The following is a 26,394-nucleotide window of genomic DNA, read 5'->3' on the forward strand; positions in this document are numbered from 1 at the left end:
GTTCTAGGTTGCTTCTCTCCTTGATTAGTTTCCACCCATTGCTTCTTGTTCTACTCTCAGGTGCTTTGGAGAATAGTTTGACTCCCTCTTCTTTGTGGCAACCCCTGAGATGTTGTTGTTGTTAGTTGCGAAGTCATGTCCGACCCATCGCGACCCCATGGACAACATTCCTCCAGGTCTTCCTGCCCTCTACCATCCTCTGGAGTCCATTTAAACTCATGCCTACTGTTTCAGTGACTCCATCCAGCCACCTCGTTCTCTGTCGTCCCCTTCTTCTTTTGCCCTCAATCTTTCCCAGCATTAGGCTCTTTTCCAGTGAGTCCTTCTTTCTCATTAGGTGGCCAAAGTATTTCAGTTTCATCTTCAGGATCTGGCCTTCTAAAGAGCAGTCAGGGTTGATCTCCTCTAGAACTGACTTGTTTGTTCGCCTTGCAGTCCAAGGGACTCATAGGAGTCTTCTCCAGCACCAGAGTTCAAAGGCCTCAATTCTTTGGCGCTCAGCCTTTCTTATGGTCCAACCTTCACAGCCATACATTGCAGTGACAGATTTTATTTTCCTGGGCTCCAAGATCACCTGAGATATTGGAACACTGCTATCATGTCTCCCCTAGTCCTTCTTTTCATTAAACTAGGCATACCGAGTTCCTGCAACCGTTCTTCATATGTTTTAGCCTCCAGTCCCCTAATCATCTTCATTGCTCTTCTCTGCACTCTTTCTAGAGTCTCAACATCCTTTTTACATTGTGGCGATCAAAACTGAATGCCATATTCCAAGTGTGGCCTTACCAAGGCATTATAAAGTGGTATTAACACTTCATGTGATCTTGATTCTATCCCTCTGTTTATGCAGCCCAGAATTGTGTTGGCTTTTTTGGCAGCTGCTGCACACAGTGCTGCACACTGCTGGCTCATATCTAAATGGTTGTCCACTAGGACTCCAAGATCCCTCTCGCAGTTACTACTATTGAGCAAGGTACCACATATCCGGTACCTGTGCATTTTATTTTTTTGGCCTAAATGTAGAAACTTACTTTTTTCACTGTTGAATTTCATTTTGTTAGATAGTGCCCAATGTTCAAGTCTGTCAAGATCTTTCTGTAACTTGAGCCTATCTTCTGGAGTGTTGGCTATTCCTGCCAGCTTGGTGTCATCTGCAAATTTGATGAGTTCCCTATCTATCCCCTCGTCCAAGTCATTGATGAAGATGTTGAAGAGTACTGGGCCTAAAACAGAGCCTTACCTTCCCAGGCCTCCATTTTCCACGTGCAGCGCACATATGCAGCATGCATGTGAAGTGTGCATGTGCAGTGCGCACATAGCGTGCACATAGCGTGCATGCATGCACCATGCATGCGCGGGCAGCAAACCAGTGGCAAACCGGGGAGTATTTCACCACTGTGCCATTGCATAAATTTCATCCTAAACTCATATTAGTGCAATACTCCATTTGATATAATGTCTGAATTAGCCTGCGTCTTTGGTGTGCAACCTCTAAAGAGAAAGGAGATAACATCATGTGGAATATGTATACTGAATTTATACAAAGAATGCTTTTGATCACATTCGGCCAGCTGAGATCCTCCATTCTCTATTTCTCTCCCATGTTTCCTAACTTTTAAAGCAAGAGTCTATCTCTAATGGTTTAGAACAGGGGTCTCCAACCTTGGCAACTTTCAGACTTGTGGACTTCAACTCCCAGAATTCCTCAACCAGCAAAGCTGGCTGAGGAATTCTGGGAGTTGAAGTCCACAAGTCTGAAAGTTGCCAAGGTTGGAGACCCCTGGTTTAGAATATATTTAGAAATATATGGAGATGATGACAACTGATTTCAGAATCCAGTCGTGTGGCTGATAAAGTTTGGGTGCACAGCTTTGCTCAATCTCTTTGCTATTCTCTAATGACTTCCAAACTCAGAAGGCATTGTGCATAGTAAAGACAAGACGAAAATGGGAAGAAATTATTTGTATTAACTCAGGATTATATATTATTTAATGACTATGAAACGTTTTACCTTCTGTTAAAACAACGTACACATTTATCTGGAATCTGAGGAGTAGATAGCACACATTACCAACTGAGGTAGTTTTTTCTTTGTTTTTTCTGGAAATATGTAGTCTTTTCTCACTCTTTTTTTTCTTTATTGCATCTATCTTCTTTCCTTACTTCCTTTTTCGCTCCTCCTGAGGTGATAAGGCTATGGGTATATTTAAATATTAAACATGGCCTGGCAATTGCCTGGCAATTCTTATGTCTGTCATGATGCAGTCAATCCGACATGTGATACACTAATTGATTATGGCTTTGACTTGGTGCAAATTTTTGTGCCAAAACTGAATGTGCTGCCTTACATGTTTATAAACGGCAAGAATTATGTTGCAGTAATTGCTCTTGCAATTCAGTGTCTGTTTATGAAGAATGATTAATTTGCTCCACACAAGCTGTAACATGTGCTAGCAGCAGCATTAGGGTAGATGGATAGGAGAAAATATTTAAAATGGCATACAGCTCCTATTTTATTTAACAAGTATGATTCATTGCTATGTTGTTTTGGAATATAAAGAGGGAAATCTCATACTTCATAGTAAGAGCAAAAAAATATTCCTTCTGCCACATTTTCTCTTTAGTCGGATGCAAGAACAGGGCAACATGTTTCGATGTAGAGAAAATCTAAACAAGTTGCAAGTGGAATATGATTAAGCTCTGAACACATCTTGGATAGAACAGAAAGGCATTTGAAAACCAAGTAGGGGATTATGTGATTTCTCAAAGAATAAACTGCAGAGATTAAATAGTTCAAATGCCAATAAAAAAGCTTCATTTAGAGCTAGCCAAATAATATTCTGCAATAGAAAAAAAATGAATTCAATCATAATTTAACATTACAGATAGTCCTCGTTTAGTGACTACAGTTGGAACCATCAACTAAGTCTTAAGTGACATGGTTGCTAAGTGAAACCGCACCTGTGCTTATGATCTTATTTCAGCTTTCCTTTGCTTTACAGACCTACAAAAGTCATAAATCTGAGAACTAATTGCAAATTTACTTTTTTATTACTGTCGTAACTGTGAGTGGATTACAGTTGCTAAATGAGGACTACCTGTATTTAATTATGCATACTCACACAACACAAGAAACCCTGGGTGTTCAGAATCCTGGGTTAGGGATGTTAAAACTTTTCCCTTACAGATATAGTATTCCAGTTCCTTCAGCTTCACCCACACTACTTACTGTAGTGTTGTTGTGTAATGTAATAATACCATTAAAGGCAGGGTCCTCATTACTGCTCAAGGTTGAATAGCAACAGCAGAGAAAACAGCTATCTATACTTTTTTAAAGGGACACGGTGGCTCAGGGGCTAAGATCGAAAGGTCGGCAGTCCAGCAGTTCAAATCCCTAGCGCTGCCGTGTAATGGGTTGAGCTCCCGTTACTTGTCCCAGCTTCTGCCAACCTAGCAGTTCAAAAGCATGTAAAAAATGCAAGTAGAAAAAATAGGGACCATCTTTGGTGGGAAGGTAACAGCGTTCCGTACGCCTTTGCCACATGACCAGGGAGACATCTTCAGACAGTGCTGGCTCTTCGGCTTTGAAACGGAGATGAGCACCGCCCCCTAGAGTCGGGAAGGACAAGCATGTATGTGCGAGGGGAACCTTTACCTTATACTTTCTTAAACAAGACAGAAATCCAGTTCATGGAGCTTATAACAGGAAGTACCCTCTCCTGGCACAGCACGGTATCTGCACTCAGAGACTTGTGACTCATGCAAGAAATCAGGGTTAAAAAAATTATGGCCAAAACTTATCAATCCACCTTCTGTGCAGAACAATGGTTTAACTTAATCAGGATTAGTTAAACCGACTACAATACTTCGGTTCATATTTCAGGCTAAGTTATGATTATGTGTTCAGAAAGGTGTGTTTCATGTATCGTGCCAAATCAAATATATAATGATTTTGTTTGTGTTGGGTATAGATGCAGCCTCTTTCTTGCTAGGACTACTTCTACACCTTATCTTAGTGGGCTACAATAATAAAAATCTTGTTCTGATATTGTTTTTCTGGATCACTGTGTATTTAATGCTGGCTTTAACTGAAACAGTCTAATGGTTATTATAACAGATGTTCACCAAAACAAAAAGTCATTGTGTCTTCACTCAGTTTTGGTTTGCAGTTTTCTTTGGCTGAGCTGGCTTTAGCTCAGACATTTTATGGCCACTTATGAGTCAAGTCAGTCACATTTGCATTTATGGAAATGTCCTGCACAGAATCCACGTAGACTTGCCAGAGGTCTGCCAGACTACATAGAACAAATTGCATAGTTTATGATCTGGCATTGTCAACTGGATGCTACAAAAGGGATATTATGAATGCAAAATCCTACCTTGGCCAGCAGACTATTAGTGAACTTTGCACAAGTCATAATACCTCTTGTATGCTTCTGCAATTGCATAACCATAAAAGATAAGAATAATTGACACAATAATTGAACTCTGTCTCTTGACAAAGATACTTTTCTAAATGTGGGTGGGTAATTTTTCCTCCTACTTTTTAAAAAATTATAGTTTGGCTTGGTGAAGTTTTACTAAGAGTAAACAGGCAGCACATTTCTAACAACATAATAGGAGCCCATTAAGTGTAGCAGTTAAAAGCCATCAGGTTGGAAACCAGGAGGCTGGGTTCCAGATCTGTTTTAGGCTGGATCAGTCCTCCTTCAACCTAGGAAGAAAGCAATTGGCAAGTCACATCTGAAAAATTTTGCTAAGAAAACTTTATGGACTTATCCAAGTAGTCTCCAATATTCAAGACTGACTTGAACGTACAAAGACACATGCAAAAAAATCAGCTTGATTTTTTATTGCATTAAAAATTCTGCACCAAAAAATATTTAGTTATTTTATTAATTGATTAAGGTGTGATTTAAGATGTGATTTACTATTGCTGTTTTGTTACTTTTCCTTGTCTGTAACTCACTGAAATGTTGGCAAAGCAGAAAACTTGCTTCTAGTTCGTAAGTCCTTTGTTTGAGCAGCATAAAAGACACAAGAGAAGTAACCACGGTCTGAGCTAAATTAGGGATTACAAAGGCCCAACTTCTAAATCTGAATCAATTGTGCACAAAATTGCATCTTAGAACCAAGTCAGGGACAGTTGAAAAATAAGCAACAAAATATTGTGAGATACAGTAAGTGCATAACATCTCATTTTCAGTCCATTTATCTATAATGCAAGTTAAAAACAGATTTGTGCTCTTAAGCACTGTTTACTTTTATGTCCATTAGTTTAGAGTAGAATGTGTAACTTTTTGCAACCAAAAGTTAGGCTTTTTTGCACACATCAGGAGGTACAATCCAAAATAAGAGTGGGACCCAAGGAAAATGTGCTAAGTGATGACAAAAATTATATAGCATTTAATTTTGATCAAAGTGTAATTAAGCTTTAATTAAATTAAATATATTTTAAATGATTAAGTGATTATAATTATTTCCATGCATTTAAAAAATTTATGTCGCATTAAAACTAAAGATTTTGGAAATGCTGTTAAGGAATACAATCAAGGTTTCTGATGTATCTCTGCTCTAGACTGGTTGATTCCTAAGGAGAAATACCGTGACGTGAAAATGATATTGTATGCTAATGAGTTTTTCTCTATGCCATGTAGTAACTATGTATGATATTCCCAAATACCAAATTAAGTAGAAGTAAAAATATGCCTTCTTAACCCCAATAAGCCAATTTCTCTGAATTGCAGATATTGTCAGCGCTGAATCAATTCTATGATAAATTATTCTTGCATTTCCTGAGGCCCAATGGAGTTTTGGTGCTTCCACTAGATAGCTGCTGGCAGCTCCAGAATGTAGCTGAACTGGTACAGAAGCATAACAGAATTACAGTGCCTGTCACAAGAAAGTTCATGTTGCTTCAGATTTTCAGGCAGAAAATTTGTTGTGCTGCATATTAAATTAATTTTCTTTGTTGACAGTACCTGCCCTTCCACAGAAATAAAGAAAAATCCAATGTGTGTTAGATTCCCAAAAGCTCCTCAGTTAATTATGAAAACCTGTAAACATGAATAATGACAAAAAGATGACAAGAATAAAGCAAGCAAGCTGCATCACTGGCATAGCATCAAAATAATTTACAGGGCCTTCAATAATCCAGCCTCTCCGTACAGGCTGACCTTGTTTTAATCACAGTTTATTGCAGATTGTTTCCAGTGCACTCTATAAATCTTTCCCCATGAAATCTATTTCAGTAGCGATGGCAAAATGAAAATTCCCCTTTCCCCTCCCTTGAGACTGCATGCTGATACGTGACAAATGAGTTTCACGAGATTATATTTAGGCACAGGTATGACATGCTTCCTTCCCATACTGCAAGCTCTTGTGATGAGAAGCCTGAAGCTATTCCTGTTTTTAGAAAAAGCAGGATGGATTTAGTTTTAAGAGTTGATTGCTTTCAGGCTTGCCTAATAATAGGACGTTCTCTTTCTGGGGGTTTTGTTGTGGTGATCCATGGTTAAGTTTTGGCATAATAAGGCAGCAAATGTCTGGCAGGAGAGTGGTGGGGTAGGAAAAAGGAAAAGGTCTAGTTTGTCACTGGATCTGCAGACCTGGCAGTGGAGTCGGACAGTGAGGAGACTTGGGGGGATGATGGGCCAGTCCTGGAATCAGGGGAAGGCCCAGACGAGGGCTCTGCGTCGGAGGCAGAGAAAGGGCCAAGGCCATCTGAGAGCAATGTGCGGACTCCGGAGCCTCCAGAGGCGGACAGCAGAGAGGCAGAGGAACAGGAGGAGCCTGTTCCTAGTGCACACATGAGAAGAGCTGCCAGAAGGCAAGAGCAGCTGAAGCAAAAAGGACGACTTGGGAGTAAGGCCAGAAGATGATTGGCCATTCCCCTAAGGCTTAAAAGAGCAGCAATGAGCCATTTGGTTCTTTGTAGAAAAGCAACGTTGATTCAGATGCAACAGAAAGAGCACAGTGTTACCTGCGCTAGAGGAAAATTCAGCTAATTTGGGGACAAAATCTCTTGGGCCAGCAAGAAACTTGTGACCTCCCCTGAAAAAGACAAGAAAAGGTGATCTTTTCATATGGTGCAGAAAGCTCTCCACATTCCAGCAAGTACTATTATAACTGTTGTGGTTGTCTATGTTTGCAACCTTGATTATCTGTTGTCAACCCTGAAGCTGGCCTAACAGCGGCCATTTTCTTTTCTGTAGCTTTCCTCTAAGGAGGTTTCTCTTCGCATTGCTTCAGGCTGACACAGCCTGGACCTAAGGGGCAGGGAGGGGGGTGTAGAGATCACTGGGGTGTTTTACCAAAATAAAATTCTTTCCCCTGGGAATCAAGAACGTTCATGCAGGTGTTTGAAAGTCACTTAGCAACTGGACTATATGCTAATTGGATCATGTGACTGGGGACGTATTACTTGGAACCTTGACATCCGTTTGCTTTCAGGCCCAGTTTATAGTGCTGCACTTCAAGCTTTAGAGCTTCTTTATTCTCAGGAGCTATTACATATTATTAGCTTAATTTCACTTATTGTCTTAAACCAGAGGATTACCTAAAAGTTACCATTTTCAAGTTTGAGTCCTTTTATTTTATTTGCATACCAAGTTCATTTCTATCTATCACCTTCTTCCCAGCACACAAGGTCAAGGAATGTGGTCGGAAGCTGTTTCTGTTGTGCTGGAAAGATAGCAACCCCCCATCATTTGACTACAAATTGGGACAATAACATCCTGCTTATTTTTTTCTTCTCTGTCTGACTTTAATTAACTCCCTATCAAAAAGTCTTTTGTACCTAATGCTCATATGAGCACATTTGCACATCTACAGCAGAATATTTCTCTGTTCCTTTTCTACAGTGGATTCAGCTAGTCTGGAAACAGTCCGGAATTTAATTTTCTGCAATGATTTTCGTAAACTATAGAACTGCCTCCATCCAGATTTTAGGATTATTTTCTCCTACATTTGGAGTTGGTTGTGAGCTCTCCCAATTCGGCTTTCATGGAGAAATTGTCTTTCTTTGGTTGTGTTAATTGGCAATGTTGTTGTGATACTATTTGGATTCACGCAGTGCAAAACTCCTTAAGAACTCGTTCTGTGGGTTGCTTTAATTTGTATTCCTGAACCAATCAGAATATTGGAGTCAATAGTATAAATGGCCCATTCCATTTTTGTTTCTCCTGGAAAAGTAGCATGGATATGTTCTAACATAATAAACACATTTTATTAAAAGCATTGGCTCACCTGAGTTCAGACGTTTCAGATGATTCCACACTACAGAAACAACATTCTGACATCTGTTCTAACAGATCAGTTTTACCAAGTTTGGAAAACAACATTGTGTTGGGACTTATAATACTAATAATAACAGAGTTGGAAGGGACCTTGGAGGTCTTATAGTCCAACCCCCTGCCCAGGCAGGAAACCCTACAACAATTCAGACAAATGGTTATCCAACATTTTCTTAAAAATTTCCAGTGTTGAAGCATTCACAACTTCTGGAGGCAAGTTGTTCCACTGATTAATTATTCTAACTGTCAGGAAATTTCTCCTTAGTTCTAAGTTGCTTCTCTCCTTGATTAGTTTCCACCCTTTGCTTCTTGTCCTGCCCTCAGGTGCTTTGGAGAATAGCTTGACTCCCTCTTTTTTGTGGCAACCCCCGAGATATTGGAACAGGGCTATCATATCACCCCTAAACTAGACATACCCAATTCCAGCAAACATTCTTCATATGTTTTAGCCTCCAGTCCCCTAATCATCTTTGTTGCTTTTCTCTGCACTCTTTCTAGAGTCCCAACATCTTTTTTACATCATGGCGACCAAAACTGAATGCAATATTCCAAGTGTGGCCTTACCAAGGCATTATAAAGTGGTTAACACTTCACGTGTTTTTGGTTTTATCCCTCTGTTTATGCATACTTGTGTCACCCAGGTCCACAGATGGTGATCTCTGGAATCGAAACTTAATTGTTCAGAAACTAACGCAGGGTGAGAAATGATGGTCCTTTTATGACTTGTGGGCTTCAACTCCCAGAATTCCTGAGCCAGCATGGCTAGCTCAGGAATTCTGGGAGTTGAAGTCCACAAGTCATAAAGGGGCCATTATTGCCCACCTCTGATCTAATGGGTTGTCTGTTTTTGAACACAAGTAATAAAAGTAAATGTTCAGATGTGTTCAGGTTGAGCAATTGTACACTTGGAAATTATTTCATTGAATAGAATAGAATAGAATTTTTTATTGTCCGTGTGATTGGACACACAAGGAATTTGTCTTGGTGCATATGCTCTCAGTGTACATAAAAGAAAAGATACCTTCATCAAGGTACAACATTTATAACACAAATGATCAATATAAATCATAAGGATTACCAGCAACAAAGTTACAGTCATACAGTCATAAGTGGAAAGAGATTGGTGATGGGAACGATGAGAAGATTAATAGTAGTGCAGATTTAGTAAATAGTTTAACAGTGTTGAGGGAATTATTTGTTTAGCAGAGTGATGGCCTTTGGGAAAAAACTGTTCTTGTGTCTAGTTGTTCTGGTGTGCAGTGCTCTGGAGCGTCATTTTGAGGGTAGGAGTTGAAACAGTTTATGTCCAGGATGTGAGGATCTGTAAATATTTTCAAGTCCCTCTTCTTGATTCGTGCAGTATACAGGTCCTCAATGGAAGGCAGGTTGGTAGCAATTATTTTTTCTGCAGTTCTAATTATCCTCTGAAGTCTGTGTCTTTCTTGTTGGGTTGCAGAACCAAACCAGACAGTTATAGAGGTGCAAATGACAGACTCAATAATTCCTCTGTAGAACTGGATCAGTAGCTCCTTGGGCAGTTTGAGAAAGAACAGTCTTTGTTGTCCTTTTTTGATGATGTTTTTGATGTTAACTGTCCATTTTAGATCTCGTGATATGATAGAACCTAGAAATTTGTAGGTTTCTACTGTTGATACTGTGTTGTCAAGTATTGTGAGAGGTGGAAGTATGGAAGGGTTTCTTCTAAAGTCTACCACCATTTCTACAGTTTTGAGTGAGTTCAGTTCCAGATTGTTACGGTCGCACCATAACACCAGGGCCTCTGGTGGCTCAGACTGCTAAGACAGTCAGTTATTAACACAGCTGCTTGAAATTACTGCAGGTTCAAGTCCCACCAGGCCCAAGGTTGACTCAGCCTTCCATCCTTTACAAGGTAGGTAAAATGAGGACCCAGATTGTTGGGGGCAATAAGTTGACTTTGTATATAAATATACAAATGGATGAAGACTATTGCTAACATAGTGTAAGCTGCCCTGAGTCTTCAGAGAAGGGCGGGATATAAATGCAAATAAAAAAAAAAAGGCTAGTCATTCGACCTCACGTCTATATGCAGATTCGTCATTGTCTCGAATGAGACCAATCACTGTTGTGTCATCTGCGAACTTCAGTAGTTTAACAAATGGATTGTTGGAGATGGTATACATTGGTATACATTGGTATACAGAGAGAAGAGAAGTGGGGAGAGCACAGAGCCTTGGGGGGGCCCTGTGCTAATTGTACAGGTATCTGAAGTGATCCCGCTTAGCTTTACCTGCTGCTTCCTGTTTGTTAGGAAGCTTGTGATCCACTTACAAGTCTGTTCAGGTACTTGTAGCTGGTTTAGCTTAGTTAGAAGAGTGTCTGGAATGATGGTATTGAATGCTGAACTAAAGTCAACAAAGAGGACCCTTGCATAGGTCTTTGGAGACTCAAGATGTTGTAGGATGTAGTGCAGAGCCATATTAACAGCATCATCTGTTGATCTATTTGCTCGGTATGCAAATTGCAAGGGGTCTAACAGCGGATCCTGATGGTTTTCAAGTAGGAAAGCACTAGCCTTTCAAAGGTTTTCATGACTACAGATGTTAAAGCAACTGGTCTGTAGTCATTGAGTTCCTTGATGTTTTAGTATAGTCATTTCCTCAATGAGTTTTTCCCCCCCTATATCCAGGGAATTCTAGGCATAGAGGACTATTGAGTCATTCTTTCTGATTTTGGCATTTGTCTCTTCATGAAAATGTATCTTTGTGTAGGTGGATCTTTTTGGTGTGTTCACAAGGTCATTTCCTGGTACCAGGTTCCAAGATGAACAGGAAGAACTCATTAATAGTTTTTATTTCTTCTATTTTACAAAATGCGAACAGTCAGAAACATTGCCTTGACTCAAGTCCCAGACTACTGTACCTGAGTGACTGAGAATCTTCATTTACATTATAGCCTTGGTCTATGCGCTTTATTTTTTTTAAATGAAGCAAATAATCACTGATAATTTCATAATGATTTCGCTTTCACTTGCTTTTTAGATATGGGAAACTTTGGTCATTTTTAATACTGTTACTTATAATTTTGTCTAACCTCTCATATGAGAACAATTTTTTAAATAAGACTGCCATGCGAAAAGGTCAGTCCAAAGATAATGAAACTGTACGGAATTCAAAATATTAGTTCTGCCCCAGAAAGAGGTCTGGATAGGATGAAGGACAGTTATCTCAGATGAGTTCTCCTTTGTCTGGCAATGACCTCTGTTCCTTCTTCCTTGCCATTAGAGGAAAATGTATTTTATTTTATTCATTTTATTTATTTAGTTTGTCAAATATATACGAGATAACATGAATAAGTATTAAAATGGATATTAATACAGGAAATGGAAACAAATAAATGGAGACAGTAGGACAGGAACGGAAGGCACGCTTATGCATGCTCCTTACAGACCTCTTAGTAATGAGGTGAGGTCAACAGTAAACAGTTTAAGATTAAAGTTAGGGGGGGGTTGGGGATGTAACAACAGAGTCAGGTAGTGCATTCCAGGTATTGACCACTCTGTTGCTGAACTCATATTTTCTGCAATCAAGTTGAGAGCGGTTTACCTTGAGGTTGTATTTATTGTGTGCTTGTGTATTATTGCAGTTGAAGCTGAAGTAGTCATTGACAGGTTGTACATTGTAGAGGATAATTTTCTGTATTAAGCTTACGTTGGACCATAGGCAGCGTAGTTCTAGGTTGTCCAAGCCTAAAATTTCAAGCCTGGTGGCATAAGGTATTTTGTTGCGAGCAGGAGAGCGGAGTACTCTTCTCATGAAATACCTCTGGACTCGCTCAGTTGTATTAATGCCCTATATACAGTGCGGATTCCAGACAGATGAGCTGTATTCGAGAATTGGTCTAGCAAAGGTTTTGTATGCCTTAGTTTGCAGTACAATGTTACCAGAAAAGAAGCTTCGCAAGATTAGGTTTACAACTCTTAATGCCTTTTTGGCAATGCTGTTACAGTGAGCTCTGGTGCTTAGATCGTTTGAGATGAGTACTCCAAGATCCTTGACAGAGTGAGGGTCATCTATGAGGTCGTATCCGCCTATCTTGTATTTGAAAAATGGTTTGCATTTAGTTACTTCTTTTTTTTAGTTCCTATCTGCTCTGCAACTCTGATATTTTTTTGTAGTCTCCCTTCCAAGTATTAACAGGACCAATCTTGTTGAGCTTTTGGAAGTAAGTCAAGGTCACTTATTTATTGACCCTAACTGGACTTCTTAAGAATAAAGAGTCTTAAATGGCTGTCAATGACACCTTAGCTCTTCTTACCCACTCAGTCACGTAAGCTGCATCGACTACATTGTTTTTTCATTAAACCTCAGGGACATCTCATTAGAACTGAAAGCAATTTCAGAATGCATAAATAATTCATTGTCATGGGATATAGAAACAGCCAAACTGGCTTAGGTGGAATGAACATAAGTCCTAATTATGGCGTCAAATATGAAGCATTACATCTGATACCTACTATAGATGACATCAATGGATTGCAGTTCCTGCATCAAAAGGGGAAGACTATGATCTGCCTTTGTGGGATAAAGTTTGTAGCACTAAACATACACAAAACACATTGGTCTGCTTCACTAGAGGCTTTTTGTTTTTGCTGTTTCTTTGACTTTAGTCATTGACTTTGGCTTCTCTCTACTAAAGAGTAAGCTTTTTTGTTCATTCTCCTTCCTTCTTTGTCAAATTTATCAAATATATCCTTGTTTGCTCCTGGTACACCAATCCACAGGGGTTAAACATACTAATACAAGAAAATGAAAACCTGCATAAAATACCCAGTGAAAACAAATCATTTTGTGAATTTAGAGTATGCAGCAGGATGTTAAGTATTCATGTCATTCGGCTGAGTTACTATTTTTATCACTTGTATTTTGAACAAAAGGGATTTTTTTTTATTCAGCAAAGAATGAATGTATAATGAAATACTTCCTGACAAATAATCCATTGGATTTCTGTTGTCTGCATGTGAATTAGAGAGAAGGGGAAAATTAAAAATATATGCTATCAACAAAATCACATTGAACCAAGCTCTCTGAGACAAGAATCAAATTAAATTATTGGAAGAAAAAAGGTGGCTGATCAGCACTAGAGGAGGCTCATCCTTGAAGTTCAGTAGATGACCTTCAGCTGCTATCCTTGTCACCGGGAAAGCTGGAGAGAACATTGCTCACAGATTTTTGCTCCTTGGAAGAAAAGTGACAGATGCAAATGCTCAAAGTTTTGGATCTGACCTCTGAAAATAAAAACTGAGCTTGTTAAAGAAGGAGGGACCTGTTGGAATTCAGCAAAAAAAGCTTTACATTCTTAATTCACTAAGAAGCTTTAGGGTATATTAATGTGGCCATTTTTATGCTGACACATCAGAAGAAAGACATTAAAATCATCATAATGATCATTTGTGTGTGTGTGTGTGTGTGTGTGTGTGTGTATGTAGGTCTTTGGTTATTTGGGTTTTCTCCCACGTAAAATTGGAAGTGTCTTGGCGACGTTTCGACGAAGTCTCATTCATCATCTTCAGGCTTCAGCTTCGTGCTTCTGGGAGCGAAGCTGAAGCCTGAAGATGACGAATGAGACTTCGTCGAAACGTCGCCAAGACACTTCCAATTTTACTCGGGAGAAAACCCGAATAACCAAAGACTTACATACAAACACCCGCGAAAACCTCAGAAAACATATATATATATATGAAGACCTACATATATATATATACTGGATTAGATTTTAAAGTTATGGGTTTTAAGGGGTTTTTATTATTTATATTATTTTAAATTTGGGGCAATAGAATAAGTTTTTTAATTGTTTTTTAATCTGTATTTATATGTATTTTAACTGCCTGTGAACCGCCCTGAGTCCTTAGGGAGATAGGGCGGTATATAAATTTGAAAAATAAATAAATATATATGTATATATATATCAGCACCTGGTCTGCCCCAATATGGGAACGAGCATACTCCCTTTCACCTTTCAACTCCAATCCAGGAGCCCTCAGACTGTTGCTTTCACGACAAACTATTTTGTACCAAATTTGTGTTTTGCTGATAAAGAAATATCAACAGTGCAAAAAGTAAGGTTCTACATTTAGGCCAAAAAAACAAAATGCACCAGTACCGTATATGTGGTACCTTGCTCAATAGTAGTACCTGTGAGAGGGATCTTGGAGTCCTAGTGGATAACCATTTAGATATGAGCCAGCAGTGTGCAGCAGCTGCTAAAAAAGCCAACACAGTTCTGGGCTGCATAAACAGAGGGATAGAATCAAGATCACGTGAAGTGTTAATACCACTTTATAATGCCTTGGTAAGGCCACACTTGGAATATTGCATCCAGTTTTGGTCCCCACGATGTAAAAAAGATGTTGAGACTCTAGAAAGAGTGCAGAGAAGAGCAACAAAGATGATTAGGGGACTGGAGGATAAAACATATGAAGAACGGTTGCAGGAACTGGATATGTCTAGTTTAACAAAAAGAAGGACTAGGGGAGACATGATAGCTGTGTTCCAATATCTCAGGGGCTGCCACAAAGAAGAGGGAGTCGGGCTGTTCTCCAAAGCACCTGAGGGTAGAACAAGAAGCAATGGGTGGAAACTGATCAAAGAAAGAAGCAACTTAGAACTAAGGAGAAATTTCCTGACAGTTAGAACAATTAATAAGTGGAACGACTTGCCTTCAGAAGTTGTGAATGCTCCAACACTGGAAATTTTTAAGAAAATGTTGGATAACCATCTGACTGAGATGGTGTAGGGTTTCCTGCCTGGGCAGGGGGTTGGACTAGAAGGCCTCCAAGGTCCCTTCCAACTCTGTTGTTATGTTATGTTATGTTATGTTATGTTAAATAAAGGGAGACTAGTATAGATACATTTCAAGCTATTTAGTTCTCATCAGCTAGCCATACCCTTCCTTGGATTCAAACTTGGGCTGCCTGCATATTAGGCAGTTGTATTAACCTCTGAGCCATAAATTCTCCCTTTATCACCTGAGCCAGGGGAGAGATTAAGTGTTTAAGCAACTGCCTGAGGGCTCCTGGATTGGAGTTGAAAGATGAAAGGGAAGCAGTATGTTCCCTCCCATATGGGGGCAGACCAGGTGCTTCGACAGAAAAATACTTAATCTCTCCCCTGGCTCAGCTGATAAAGGGAGGAGAACTTGTAGCTCAGAGGTTAATACAACTGCCTGATATGAAGGCAGCTCAAGTTTGAATCCAAGTAAGGTTATGGCTAGCTGATGAAACCTAAATAGCTTGAAATAGATCTATACTAGTCTCCCTTTACTTCTTTATCAGCAAAACATAAATATATATGTGTGTGTGTGTGTGTGTTTTATATACACATAAAGGTAAAGGTTTCCCTCGCACATATGTGCTAGTTTCTAGAGGGCAGTGCTCATCTCCATTTCAAAGCCGAAGAGACAGTGCTGTCCGAAGACATCTCTGTGGTCATGTGGCTGGCATGACTAAATGCCAAAGGCGAATGGAACACTGTTACCTTCCCACCAAGTTGGTCCCTATTTTTCTACTTGCATTTTTTACGTTCTGTGGAACTGCCAGGTTGGCAGAAGCTGGGAGAAGTAAGGGGAGCTCACCCTGTTATGCGGCGCTAGGAATTTGAACCGCTGAACTGCTGACCTTTCGATCAATAATAGCCACTAAGCCACCGCGTCCTATCCATACACACATACACACACACACACACACACACACACACATACACTCACACACACACACAGAGGGATTAATGCATCTTTTTCAAAGTTAAAAAAATTAAATACATCTATTAATGAGGTGGGCATTTATGACCAAGTGCCTGATGAACCTGTTTAGGTTGCTGTGCAGGACCAACTATTGATTAAAACTTCTATTGAAGCCCCTTCCTGTAGTTATTTATTCTTAAATGGACCTCCAAACAAGAGTGCCTCCAAACAAAATGTTCCCCTTTTAAAGTTCCTTCTTTTAATTTTTTTTTTTTAAATTGCAACTAGGTACAAGGGCAGTTTCTTAAAGTAGTCCATGAAAATAGATTTTTTAAAAAAATGGGAATGGTGACCTAAATGGTGATGAGAAAGCTGGCTTTCTTGTCTATTTCTTAAAAATAGGCAGAAAACACAACCCACAGAAATAGCTTTATGGGTCTCAAGGCTATTGCTGATGAGAACTCAGGTTGTCGCTGGTGCATTAATGAATTTTTGCTGAAAAAGAAATGTTGGCCATATTAATGTTTTGCTTTAAAGCAAAACAAAGATTCTTGGAAGGTAAGGTTCTTTACACCAAATGTTTTTGTGTGTGTGTGTGTGTGTTTCAGTCTTGAATCAGTAGTACTTAATTTAACTGTTAGAAAAGGCACTTCTCAAGTGAAACTTTTCTAAAGTATTAAATAAATGTTATCTAGTAATATGAGAGTAAGAGCCACGTAAGGATCTGATGAAAACTGATGATCACAGCAAATGGAATTTATAACCAGAAAGGTCTAAATGGGGAGGTGAAAAATGGCTTTTGGATAAAAAGAAGAAATTACTTATTATTGCACAGCTGAATGAAATAAAACAAAACAAAATTTTGGTCAACTTATATATATTTTTCTCATATAATTTGGGCTGAAGTACAAGTCTGTGTTTTCACATATATTCTCTCAAATATTCATGTGTGTTATTTCAGTAATTTATACATTTGCAAAGTAAAAATAACCTTTTAAAAATTTGTTGTTAGAATTTTTGAATACAATAAAAGCATAAAAATTATTCTTTAAGGAGTAAGTAAATGAGAAAAAGAGAAAACAAGGGGAAGAAAGAGAACAAAAAATATAATTATAACTTTGGCCCTTCTTTCTATTGGGTAGTTATTACCTTATTCTTTCTCTTTCCTTTTCTTCTTTCAACAAAAAGTCCATACAAGGTTTCCAATCTTTTTTTTTTTTTAAGTCTTTATCAGAGCATTTCTCTAAGCCTCATGAATTTTATAATCCAATCTTCTATTGTGGCATTTCAGTATTCTTCCAGATGCAGTATTAATTTCCCATATTTATTTTCTAGTTCAATGTCCATAAAACCCAGTAGAAATTTCTGATTTCATCATAATGTTAATCTGCAATATCTTTTGGAAATGAATTAGCCCCCAAAATTCCTTTGCTTTTTCATAAGTCTACCATGCATGATAAAAGGTCCCCTCTTCATTTTTACACTTCCAACACAGTTTTGATATTTCTTTGTTCATTTTTGACAGCTTGACCAGTGTCATATATCTATGATACATCATTTTATTTTTTTTAAAAATCCTCTTACATTGTGGTAGTGTAAATTTAACACTACTTTCTTACATTTTTCCCATGTTTTTATTGCATTTTTTTCTCTTTACATATCTCTATTACATATTTAACAGATCTATGATATTATTCATACAACTAGAACCAATATTCAGTACATTATATACATTCTATTTCTAAACATTCTATTCTTTTATGTACATTTCCATTCCTTATTTCTATTATCTATCCATTCATATTATTTCTCCCATATCGCATAATATTCCGAGTCATCCTTTCCCTTTAACTCTATTGTGAGTTTATCCATTTCCGTGCAATCAAATATTTTTTGAATAACTAATCCCTCTGGTGGTATACAATCTTTCTTCCAATACTGCGCAAAAGCAATCCTTGCCGCCGTTAATATATGTAACATCAAATATTTTATCTTTTTATTTTGCCCTAAATATCCCCAGAAGAAACAATTCCGGTTTAAGTTCTATTTGACACTTAGTTAGATCCTGCAGCCATTTCTGTATCTTTGTCCGATATCTTTTCGCTTCGGGGCATGATTACCAGAGGTGGGTTTCAGCAGGTTCTGACCAGTACTGGAGAACCAGTAGCAGAAATTTTGAATAGTTCAGAGAACTGGTAAATACCACCTCTGACTGGCCCCGCCCTCATCCATTCCCTGCCTCCCAAGTCCCAGCTGATTGGGAAGAAATGTGGATTTTGCAATAACCTTCACCTGGAGTGGGGAAGGATCCCACAGTATCCTTCCCCTGCCATGCCCACCAAGCCACACCACCCCTACCCCACCATGCCCACGGAATCGGTAGTAAAAAAATTTGAATCCCACCACTGATGACCACCATGAGTGAAAGAAGGTACCTTGTCCCTGTTTACATTTCCAACATTTTGGATTTAAATTTGGATACATCTTGGCCAGCCTCGCTGGTGCTAAATGCCAACAATAAAACATCTTATACCAGTTTTCCTTATAGGCCATGGATTTAGTTAGGATTAGGGTTAGGGTTCCCATTTTTCCCATGTATCCATATTTATAACTAGCATTTGCAGCCTGAAGTAAATGTGATCTGGATGGCATTGCAATTAGGTTGCTTGAAAAGCAGTGTTCATCAATAGCTATTCATCACATTGAAGTGGTATCAAGTGGTGTGCCACAAGGATCAGTTCTGGGTTCTCTTCAGCATTTTTATTAATGACCTAGATGAATAGGAAGAGAAACTGCTTATCAAATTTGCAGGTGTTACAATATTGGGTGGCATCACTAATAGTATAAGACAGAAATACAATTAAATGACCTTGATATGATATGGAAGGATGGTCTGAAAATAAGAATAAATTGGTAACAGAGTAATGTTGAAAATTTCACTTAGAATCAAAATTTAAATGCCAGGTGTAGGATCAGATAATAGAAGTTGTGAAAAAAAATATTGGAATAGTAGTCAGTGGCAAATTGAATCTGAGCCAGCAATGTGAATTGGTAAAAGAAAGAAAGAAAGAGAGAGAGAGAGAGAGAGAGAGAGAGAGAGAGAGAGAGAGAGAGAGAAAGAAAGAAAGAAAGAAAGAAAGACAGTCTTAGCTTGCATCATACACCAAGTATTATTTCCAGATCATTCATTCATTCATTTATTTATTTATTTATTTATTTATTTATTTATTTATTTATTTATTTATTTATTTATTTATTTGTCACACAGTATATATAAGCATAAGCATGAAATAATTATACAATATATAAGCATATATATGAGTATGAGTATGTAATAACTATATTAATTGGATATAACGAAGGAAACAATAGGTCAGGAACGGTAGGCACGTTTGTGCTCTTATGCACGCCCCTTACAGACCTCTTAGGAGTGGGGTGAGGTCAACAGTAGATAGTTTTTGGTTGAAGCTTTGGGGATTTTGGGAAGAAACCACAGATCATGGGATGTAATCATTTCACTCTATTCTGCTTTGCTCAGATCTCACCTCAAGCACTATGTTCCGTTCCCCCGACATGACATTTGAAGGACTCTAAAAAACTGAAATAGGTTCAGGAAAGGTGAAGAAGATTGAAGGATCTGGGCAGATATAAAATGGAGAAAAGACAGCTGAGAGGGGATAGTGTAGTATGCTTCAGTTACCAGAAAAGATTTCACATAGAAAGTAAAGATCAGTTTTCCATTATCCCAAAGTGTTGGATATGGAATAACAGATACAAGTTAGAGAAAAGCAGAAGTTCAACAACAGAACCAGTTACTCATAGTTGGGAAGCCGCCTTTTCATTAGCTAGGTTCAAGGAAAGCCTAGAGAGCCATCTGCCTGGGATGCTTTAATTTGGATTACTGAATTGAGAGAAAATATTACATGCGTTGAGAGTAGTTCTATTGTATTTAATTAATTTGATCAGGTCAAATTTAGCGGTTCTTCTCTTCACCCTGTTCCCACCCATTTTTTGAACCTAGTACACTTTTGAAAATTCTCAGGGTGGTCTTAGCCACCCAAAAGTATACTCTGCTCCCTTGGCATAGAGCTACTTAATGGGTTTAGAGTGAATGAAGTTTTCACATCACTTAATCTTTTTTAATCACTGTGTGACAGGAGCCTCTGATAAGGAGCAGCAAACAAGTTCCCAGAAGACTGGAATAAATAATCATTACTGATTCTAGTTTTAGATAAGTGGCGGCTTCATCTGTAATTACTGCTTGTAAGAACTCTCATGGTGGATAAATTGATATACAGTAAAGAAGAAAGACATGGACAGGCTTTGACTTCAGCAGAAGCTGAAATTAACTGATATGTTAGTGGGTCAAACATTCATTGTTTTATCAACTATCACTCAGTGGCACTGTGTAAGACTTTTTTTTCTTGAACTGGTCATATTTTGGTAAAATGGTTAATCATCCCACAAAAACCTAATCTGACTACAGTACGAAGTTAAGAAACAGGACAAAAATATATTAAAATATGAACCACATTGCAAGACAGAAATAAAATAAATAAAATAGAGTGGCTGAAAAGGAATTGTTGCATAAATAATAACGTCCACCATCTTATTGGCTACATACTGTTTTTATTACTCATAAAGAGAAGAGATTTTAAATTTTTTCCCAGGAATAGAAGTAACAGGTGCTCAGAAAAATAAGTGGATAAATCCAAGAGGTAAACAACAACTTATATCATCTCTGATTCTACTGAATGAGACTGAAGGAAATTGGACTCTTAACATATGGAAAACTGCTGGTTTTCTATCCTTTATCTTAAAATTCTCCATGATATTTATGAATTGGCAAGAGAGGGGATGACTTTCACTTGCCCTCCAAACTTTGTTGGCTCCAAATGTGAAAAATTAATTAAATTATTCATTGTTATCTAAGTCTTAGTATGAAAGATTTCAAAAACTGGGCTTTCAGCTTGCAAACAATTGAATTTGCATCACCTGGTTATAGGTGTGGTGGCTCAGTGGCTTAAAGCCACTCGAGAAGGCCTGTGCTCCAGTAATTTGAGTCCTAGCACCAGGGGGTGGGGTGAGCGAATGTCACTTGCCTTGACTTCTGCCAGCTTAGCAGTTCGAAAGCACGCTACATGCAAGTAGATAAATAGGTACCATTTTGGTGGGAAAATAATGCCACTTCATGCAGTAGTACACATCCAACTGGTGCTGGACCTGCCCAAATGTGCCACCCGAAAGTGAGGCAACCTCGATGGAGGAAGAAAGCCCTGAATGATGCTGCAGAATGCTGTTAGTTTGCCCCTCGTTGTACTCTTCTGGATATTGAACAAGCATGAATTGAACAGACTAGCAATCTTAGGCAGCCAAATAACTGTACTCTGTATTAACATAGTAGTATCCTGGATAATGTCTCATTGCTACATACTAAATAAATGAATAATGCATCAACTGGTAGCTCTGTATAGCGTTCATTTAATGGTTTGCCATGCTAAGAGCTGGTCTTTTCTCAGGAGCAAACACCCGAGCCTTACCGCACATTCTTTTCTGATTGCATCCAGAACAATAGCCCAATCTCTTCTTGATTGCACTTGATCAGCAATGTCTTATTATTTTAAATGAGTGGTTGTACTATTTGCACTGAAAATGACATTTTTCAGATAGAATTGAATTTTTTAATACAATACACAAATATTCTTTCAATCAAATCTCAAGACAGAACTCAGAAAAGGAATAAGTGGGTGTAGTAATTTCAACTGAACCAGCATTTGGAGGCAAGACCAACCCCAAAAGTTTTGTTGTTGGAGGATAAAGACAGAAAGGTTCTCCCTTTAATTTAATCTACAAAAGCTGAAACATGTTATGGCAATAGAGGTAGTCTTGACTTACAACTGTTCATTTACTGATTGTTCAAAGTTACAGCAGCACTGATAAAAGTGACTTATGACCATTTTTCACACCATTGCAACATGCCTATGGCCATGTGATCAAAATTCAGATGTTTGGCAACTCAGATGTTATGTCCCAGGGCCATGTAATCACCTTTTGAGGCCTTCTGACTAGCAAAGTCGATGGGGAAGTCAGATTCACGTAACAACTGTGTTACTAACTGAACAACTATAGTGATTCGCTTAACAACTGTGGCAAAAAATGTCATAAAAAGGAGCAAAACTCACTTAACAAATGTCTCACTTTAGTAACAGAAATGTGGAGCTCAATTGTGGTCATAAATCGAGGACTGCCTGTATATCTGGAAGAGATCTTCAAATTCCAGATTTCTGTTGGTGTTTTAGGCATGCTGTTAGTATGTAGGGTTTCATTACTGAATACTCTTCATCCATGTTGTGACTCCGGCTCCCGAGCCTGGCCTCCTGGAGGAGGATGACTCTGAGAGTGAGGGGGAGGAGCCGACAAGGCCTCCCTCTCCAGGTCCCTCCTTTCTGGCAATACCTCAGGTGCCAGCGGAAGGCCAGGAAGAAGGCGTGTCGGAGCCCCCACAGAGGGTGAGGAGGATCAATCCTGGATTGATCTCAGACAGCGTAGGAAGGAGAAGCATGCGCAGCAAAGGAAGAGGTGTGGCAGACCCAGAGAGTGCTGAGTCACTGAGCCACACCCCACAGGGGATAAAAGCGGGTGGAGTTGCTCCGTAGCCCCTGTGACGGACAAAAACTACGAAGCGTGAACTTCGGATCGGTTGTTTTTGAGTTAAGGCCTGGACTGTGTGAAGGAATTATTCTGTGAACTCTTGGCTGCCCCGGCAACGGCTTCTGACACGTGGACTCCCGTCTCTGCCAAGTAATAAGTAACTTGGCAGGCCTTTGAACTGCAGCTGCCAAGTCTTTTATCCACAAAAAGAAATTCAGGTCGGTTGTAAATTAAATAACTGTTAGACGCTCGCTCATGCGTTCTTATTTGTGATGTGGGAAGGGGGACAGAACAATTCAATGTCTAAATGTCTAACCATCTCTCTCTCTCTCTCTCTCTCTCTCTCTCTCTCTCTCTCTCTCTCTCTCTCTCTTTTCCCTCGCTTTTCCTTCCCCCCTCTCTCTTCCTCTTTGCTTTAGAAGGAGATGGCCGGAAACTCAAAGGTGCTATCCAGCGGAGTACAGAAACTGGACTGGCTGTTGAAATGCCAAGTCGAACTATCCGGCAAGCCAGTCACGAATCCATTGAGGATAGTATGAACAGCTATGGATCAGAAGGAAAGTAAGTAGTGAGCAAAGAGACGAAGGAGCACAGGTTGAAAAACAAGTGGTTCTACACTCTCTGCAATTCATGCTTTTGATGGTTTTCCACCAGTATATATGTAAAGGTGGAGTTTCCTTTAGTTCATGCGCATCACTTTATCTTTATTTATATGAACTGCATGAATTAATTTAGCCCCAGTTTGGGGAGACCCCTTCTGACTTTTTTGTGGTTTATGTTTGTTTTCATCAACTGAAATAATTATTTAATTGTTTTCTTTATTTTATTTTATTTAAAAAAACAGTTTCAATCATTGCTCCTCTTATTCCTAAGGCTGCCTTGGAAAAAAACTTTTTTAACATATCCGAGTGTTTTTTAGCCAGACTTGTCCTTCTGGGTGGTTTATAATGTTATTTTTAAACATCATGTGATACCTAAAAGTCACATGTTCCAATAAACAAAGCTCTGAGAACGATCTAGTCACGTAGAGAAAGCAGTAAAATTTCATATATTAAAATCCTATTTCTAAGAATCAGGGTTGGGTCTTGTCTGCTTTCCCTAACCATTATATTTCTTCTTTATTCATTACTGATATTCTCAATTTTAGCAGCTGTGGCTGCTCTGTCTTTTTTTATGGAAAAATCAGCAGTATGCTGAACTCTTTCCTCCCACAAGATCCACATCACTGTCGCTCAGAGCCATTCTGCCTCATAAAAATCTGGTGGCAATCTGGTCGAATCTTTTAAGATCAAAGAACAATGATAATTCCATGCTGGTACCTGCCAAGTAATGCTTGCATTACATAAACCATGTTCTTAATAATCTACTGTATCAATATCAAGCGGATCATCTGTCCGAGCCCTCTTTCCCTCCCCCCCCTTTTTTTGAAGATAGGAACAATATTGGCCATTCCTTGATCCTTTGGAATTGTCCCCATCTTTTGTGAGTTTCAGAGTTCATAGAACAGAACCCTGAGATGGCATCCTTCAAGGTCTTTCAAGGCTTTTGGATGCAAATGAGTTGGTTTGAAGACTGAAGCAAGGTGTACATTCCCATCACCTGTAAATATCCCACTATATTATCTGAGCAGCATTTACATTTTTTAAAATTTGCTTTAAAATTCCTTTTTAACCCAAAAGCACTCCTTTTTTTTAATCTTTTAACCTAAGTTCCTTTGGCATGTTTGCCTTTCTGACTCTCTTTTTCCAGGTATGAAACCCTCTTTTAAATGTATTTATTAATTTTTTTCAACATTCAAAACACAAAACACAAATTTCTACTTATTACAGCATTTCCATATTGGTATCAATATCATCCATAACATTCATATTTACATAAATTCTATTTCTATAGTTCACTATCCTATATTATACCATTGATTGAGTTATAATAATATCGACTCATATATAATCACATTATCATCAATATTTTCCAGGTATGAGGCCCTTGCTGGTATTTCTGCTTGATGATTTCACCCATCTTCTATTTTCTACTCTTTTCTTTTAACTCTTAGCTTGGTCAAAAGCTCCTGCACATCCATAGCATTTTTAACCTGCCCTTCACATTGCTTTCTTCTTACTGGAATGGTGATAATGATATTGACTCATTTCTGGATCTGCAGAGGACACAGTTTTCCTCTTCTTCCTTCTTCCTTCTTCCTCCTTCCTCCAATTGCTTCTTAAAACTGCTCTTTATTGTATGTTCCATCCTCTTAGCAACAATCTCCTAGCACCAGTTGCTGGGACTAGTCTTCTTCCCAATGTTCCAATTTCTTGGACCACTTTGAACCAATGTCCCCCTATGCTGCAATTTCCCCCCATCAATTTGCTTAAAACAGACACTTAAGCTAATCAGCCTGTAATTCTCTTGATCTCTTCTCCATTCCTTTTTAAAAATGGATGTTAACACTGGCCACTTCCCAGTTTTCCAATATAAAAAGGAGCATGTTGCCTGTTTTATTGAAAAGTTCAAATTTTACATTCACATTTTTGAAGAATATATAGATGACTCTTATGTGGACCTGGTGATTGTCTTCAAACTAATTGTCCTCAGTTTGTCAGTAAAATCTAGGTTTTAGATCCTAGTTCTTCATTTCATGTCAATATTTGCCTTATTCCTTTTTCTTCCTGAAAAGACAGTTGCAGATAATTCATTCAAACTCCTCTGCATATTCTTATTTAATTTTTGCCAACCTTTTCACTGTCTTATCATTCAGTATTTATCATTCACTGTCTTATCATTCAGTATTTTGTCTGTCTCACTAGTTAATTTCCTTCTAACTGATATGTAGACAAGTGACTCAGTTAATTTTTGAAGGATGATTTAAAACTAAGAACCCTTTACAGGGTTGCTTTTTCGCATCATCATATTACACTCGTCACTGCCATCAAGTTGCTTTGCTCTATGTAACTTATAATACAACTTACATTCTCCATGAAAATGCCTCCAGTAAATGATTCTCCTGTGTAATTTTAATAATGCAGCTCTGCTCCTTGTTTGTATTACAAAACTGAGATGAACAGGAATGCATTTTTATGCCTTTGCCGCTGCTAAAAACTGTTTGCCACATGACAGCAGATCTTCCTATTCAGGATATTCTGACTTTTCCTGAGAAACAACAAATACCTTGCAACATCTCAGCATCTTTATTGCACAGTGAGCTGCTTTTACTTTCCAGCTGTGATCAGAGGGGAGAAGGCAATAACAGTGCAATTCTAAAAATAGTATTGCATCTGGACAAAATATAAAGTTGCTCCCTTAATGGCATGCACCTGTGGTTTTGGCAGTAAAGTTAGAGGAGGAATGAAAGAATAAAAAAGCTGCCTCATATTCTAGACCTTCTCTTGTATTGATCCACAAAAGATTCTTTTACATTATGCAGAAAATGTCACATTTGGGGTATTTTTAAATAAATCAATGGGATGTAAGGAGAATGATATGAATTCATGCTTATCTGGAAACGCTCATTTTCATTCTTGATAACCTGCGGGTTATATTTTCCTTAATGTAAAATGTCAGTTGATAGACATTTATGCCTCTGAAGTATTCATGTCATGGGATTAATAGCTGTTAATACAATAGACAAAACAATGGCTCCATCAAATACGATAAAAGCAGAATTATTATCTTATACAATTCCTTAGTGAAAGCTTTCTTCCAAATTAAAAGGTTAAGGTTCCCAAATTCAGAC

The 26,394-nt window shown here is 38.4% G+C and overlaps 1 protein-coding gene across 2 annotated transcripts in view; it reads left to right on the forward strand.

Moving 5' to 3' along the window:
- RIMS4 (regulating synaptic membrane exocytosis 4) overlaps nt 1-26,394 on the forward strand; it is a 131,521-nt gene that overhangs the window by 56,696 nt on the left and 48,431 nt on the right. The window contains exon 2 of one of the 2 annotated variants that reach the window (XM_058178287.1): nt 23,084-23,225. In XM_058178287.1, the coding sequence (XP_058034270.1) occupies nt 23,084-23,225 (142 nt within the window). The remainder of the gene's footprint in view (nt 1-23,083; nt 23,226-26,394) is intronic. The other variant, XM_058178288.1, reaches the window with a different exon arrangement.

Source organism: Ahaetulla prasina, chromosome 3 (genome assembly GCF_028640845.1).
Source record: "Ahaetulla prasina isolate Xishuangbanna chromosome 3, ASM2864084v1, whole genome shotgun sequence".
In the NCBI taxonomy this organism is placed as follows: Eukaryota; Metazoa; Chordata; class Lepidosauria; order Squamata; family Colubridae; genus Ahaetulla; species Ahaetulla prasina.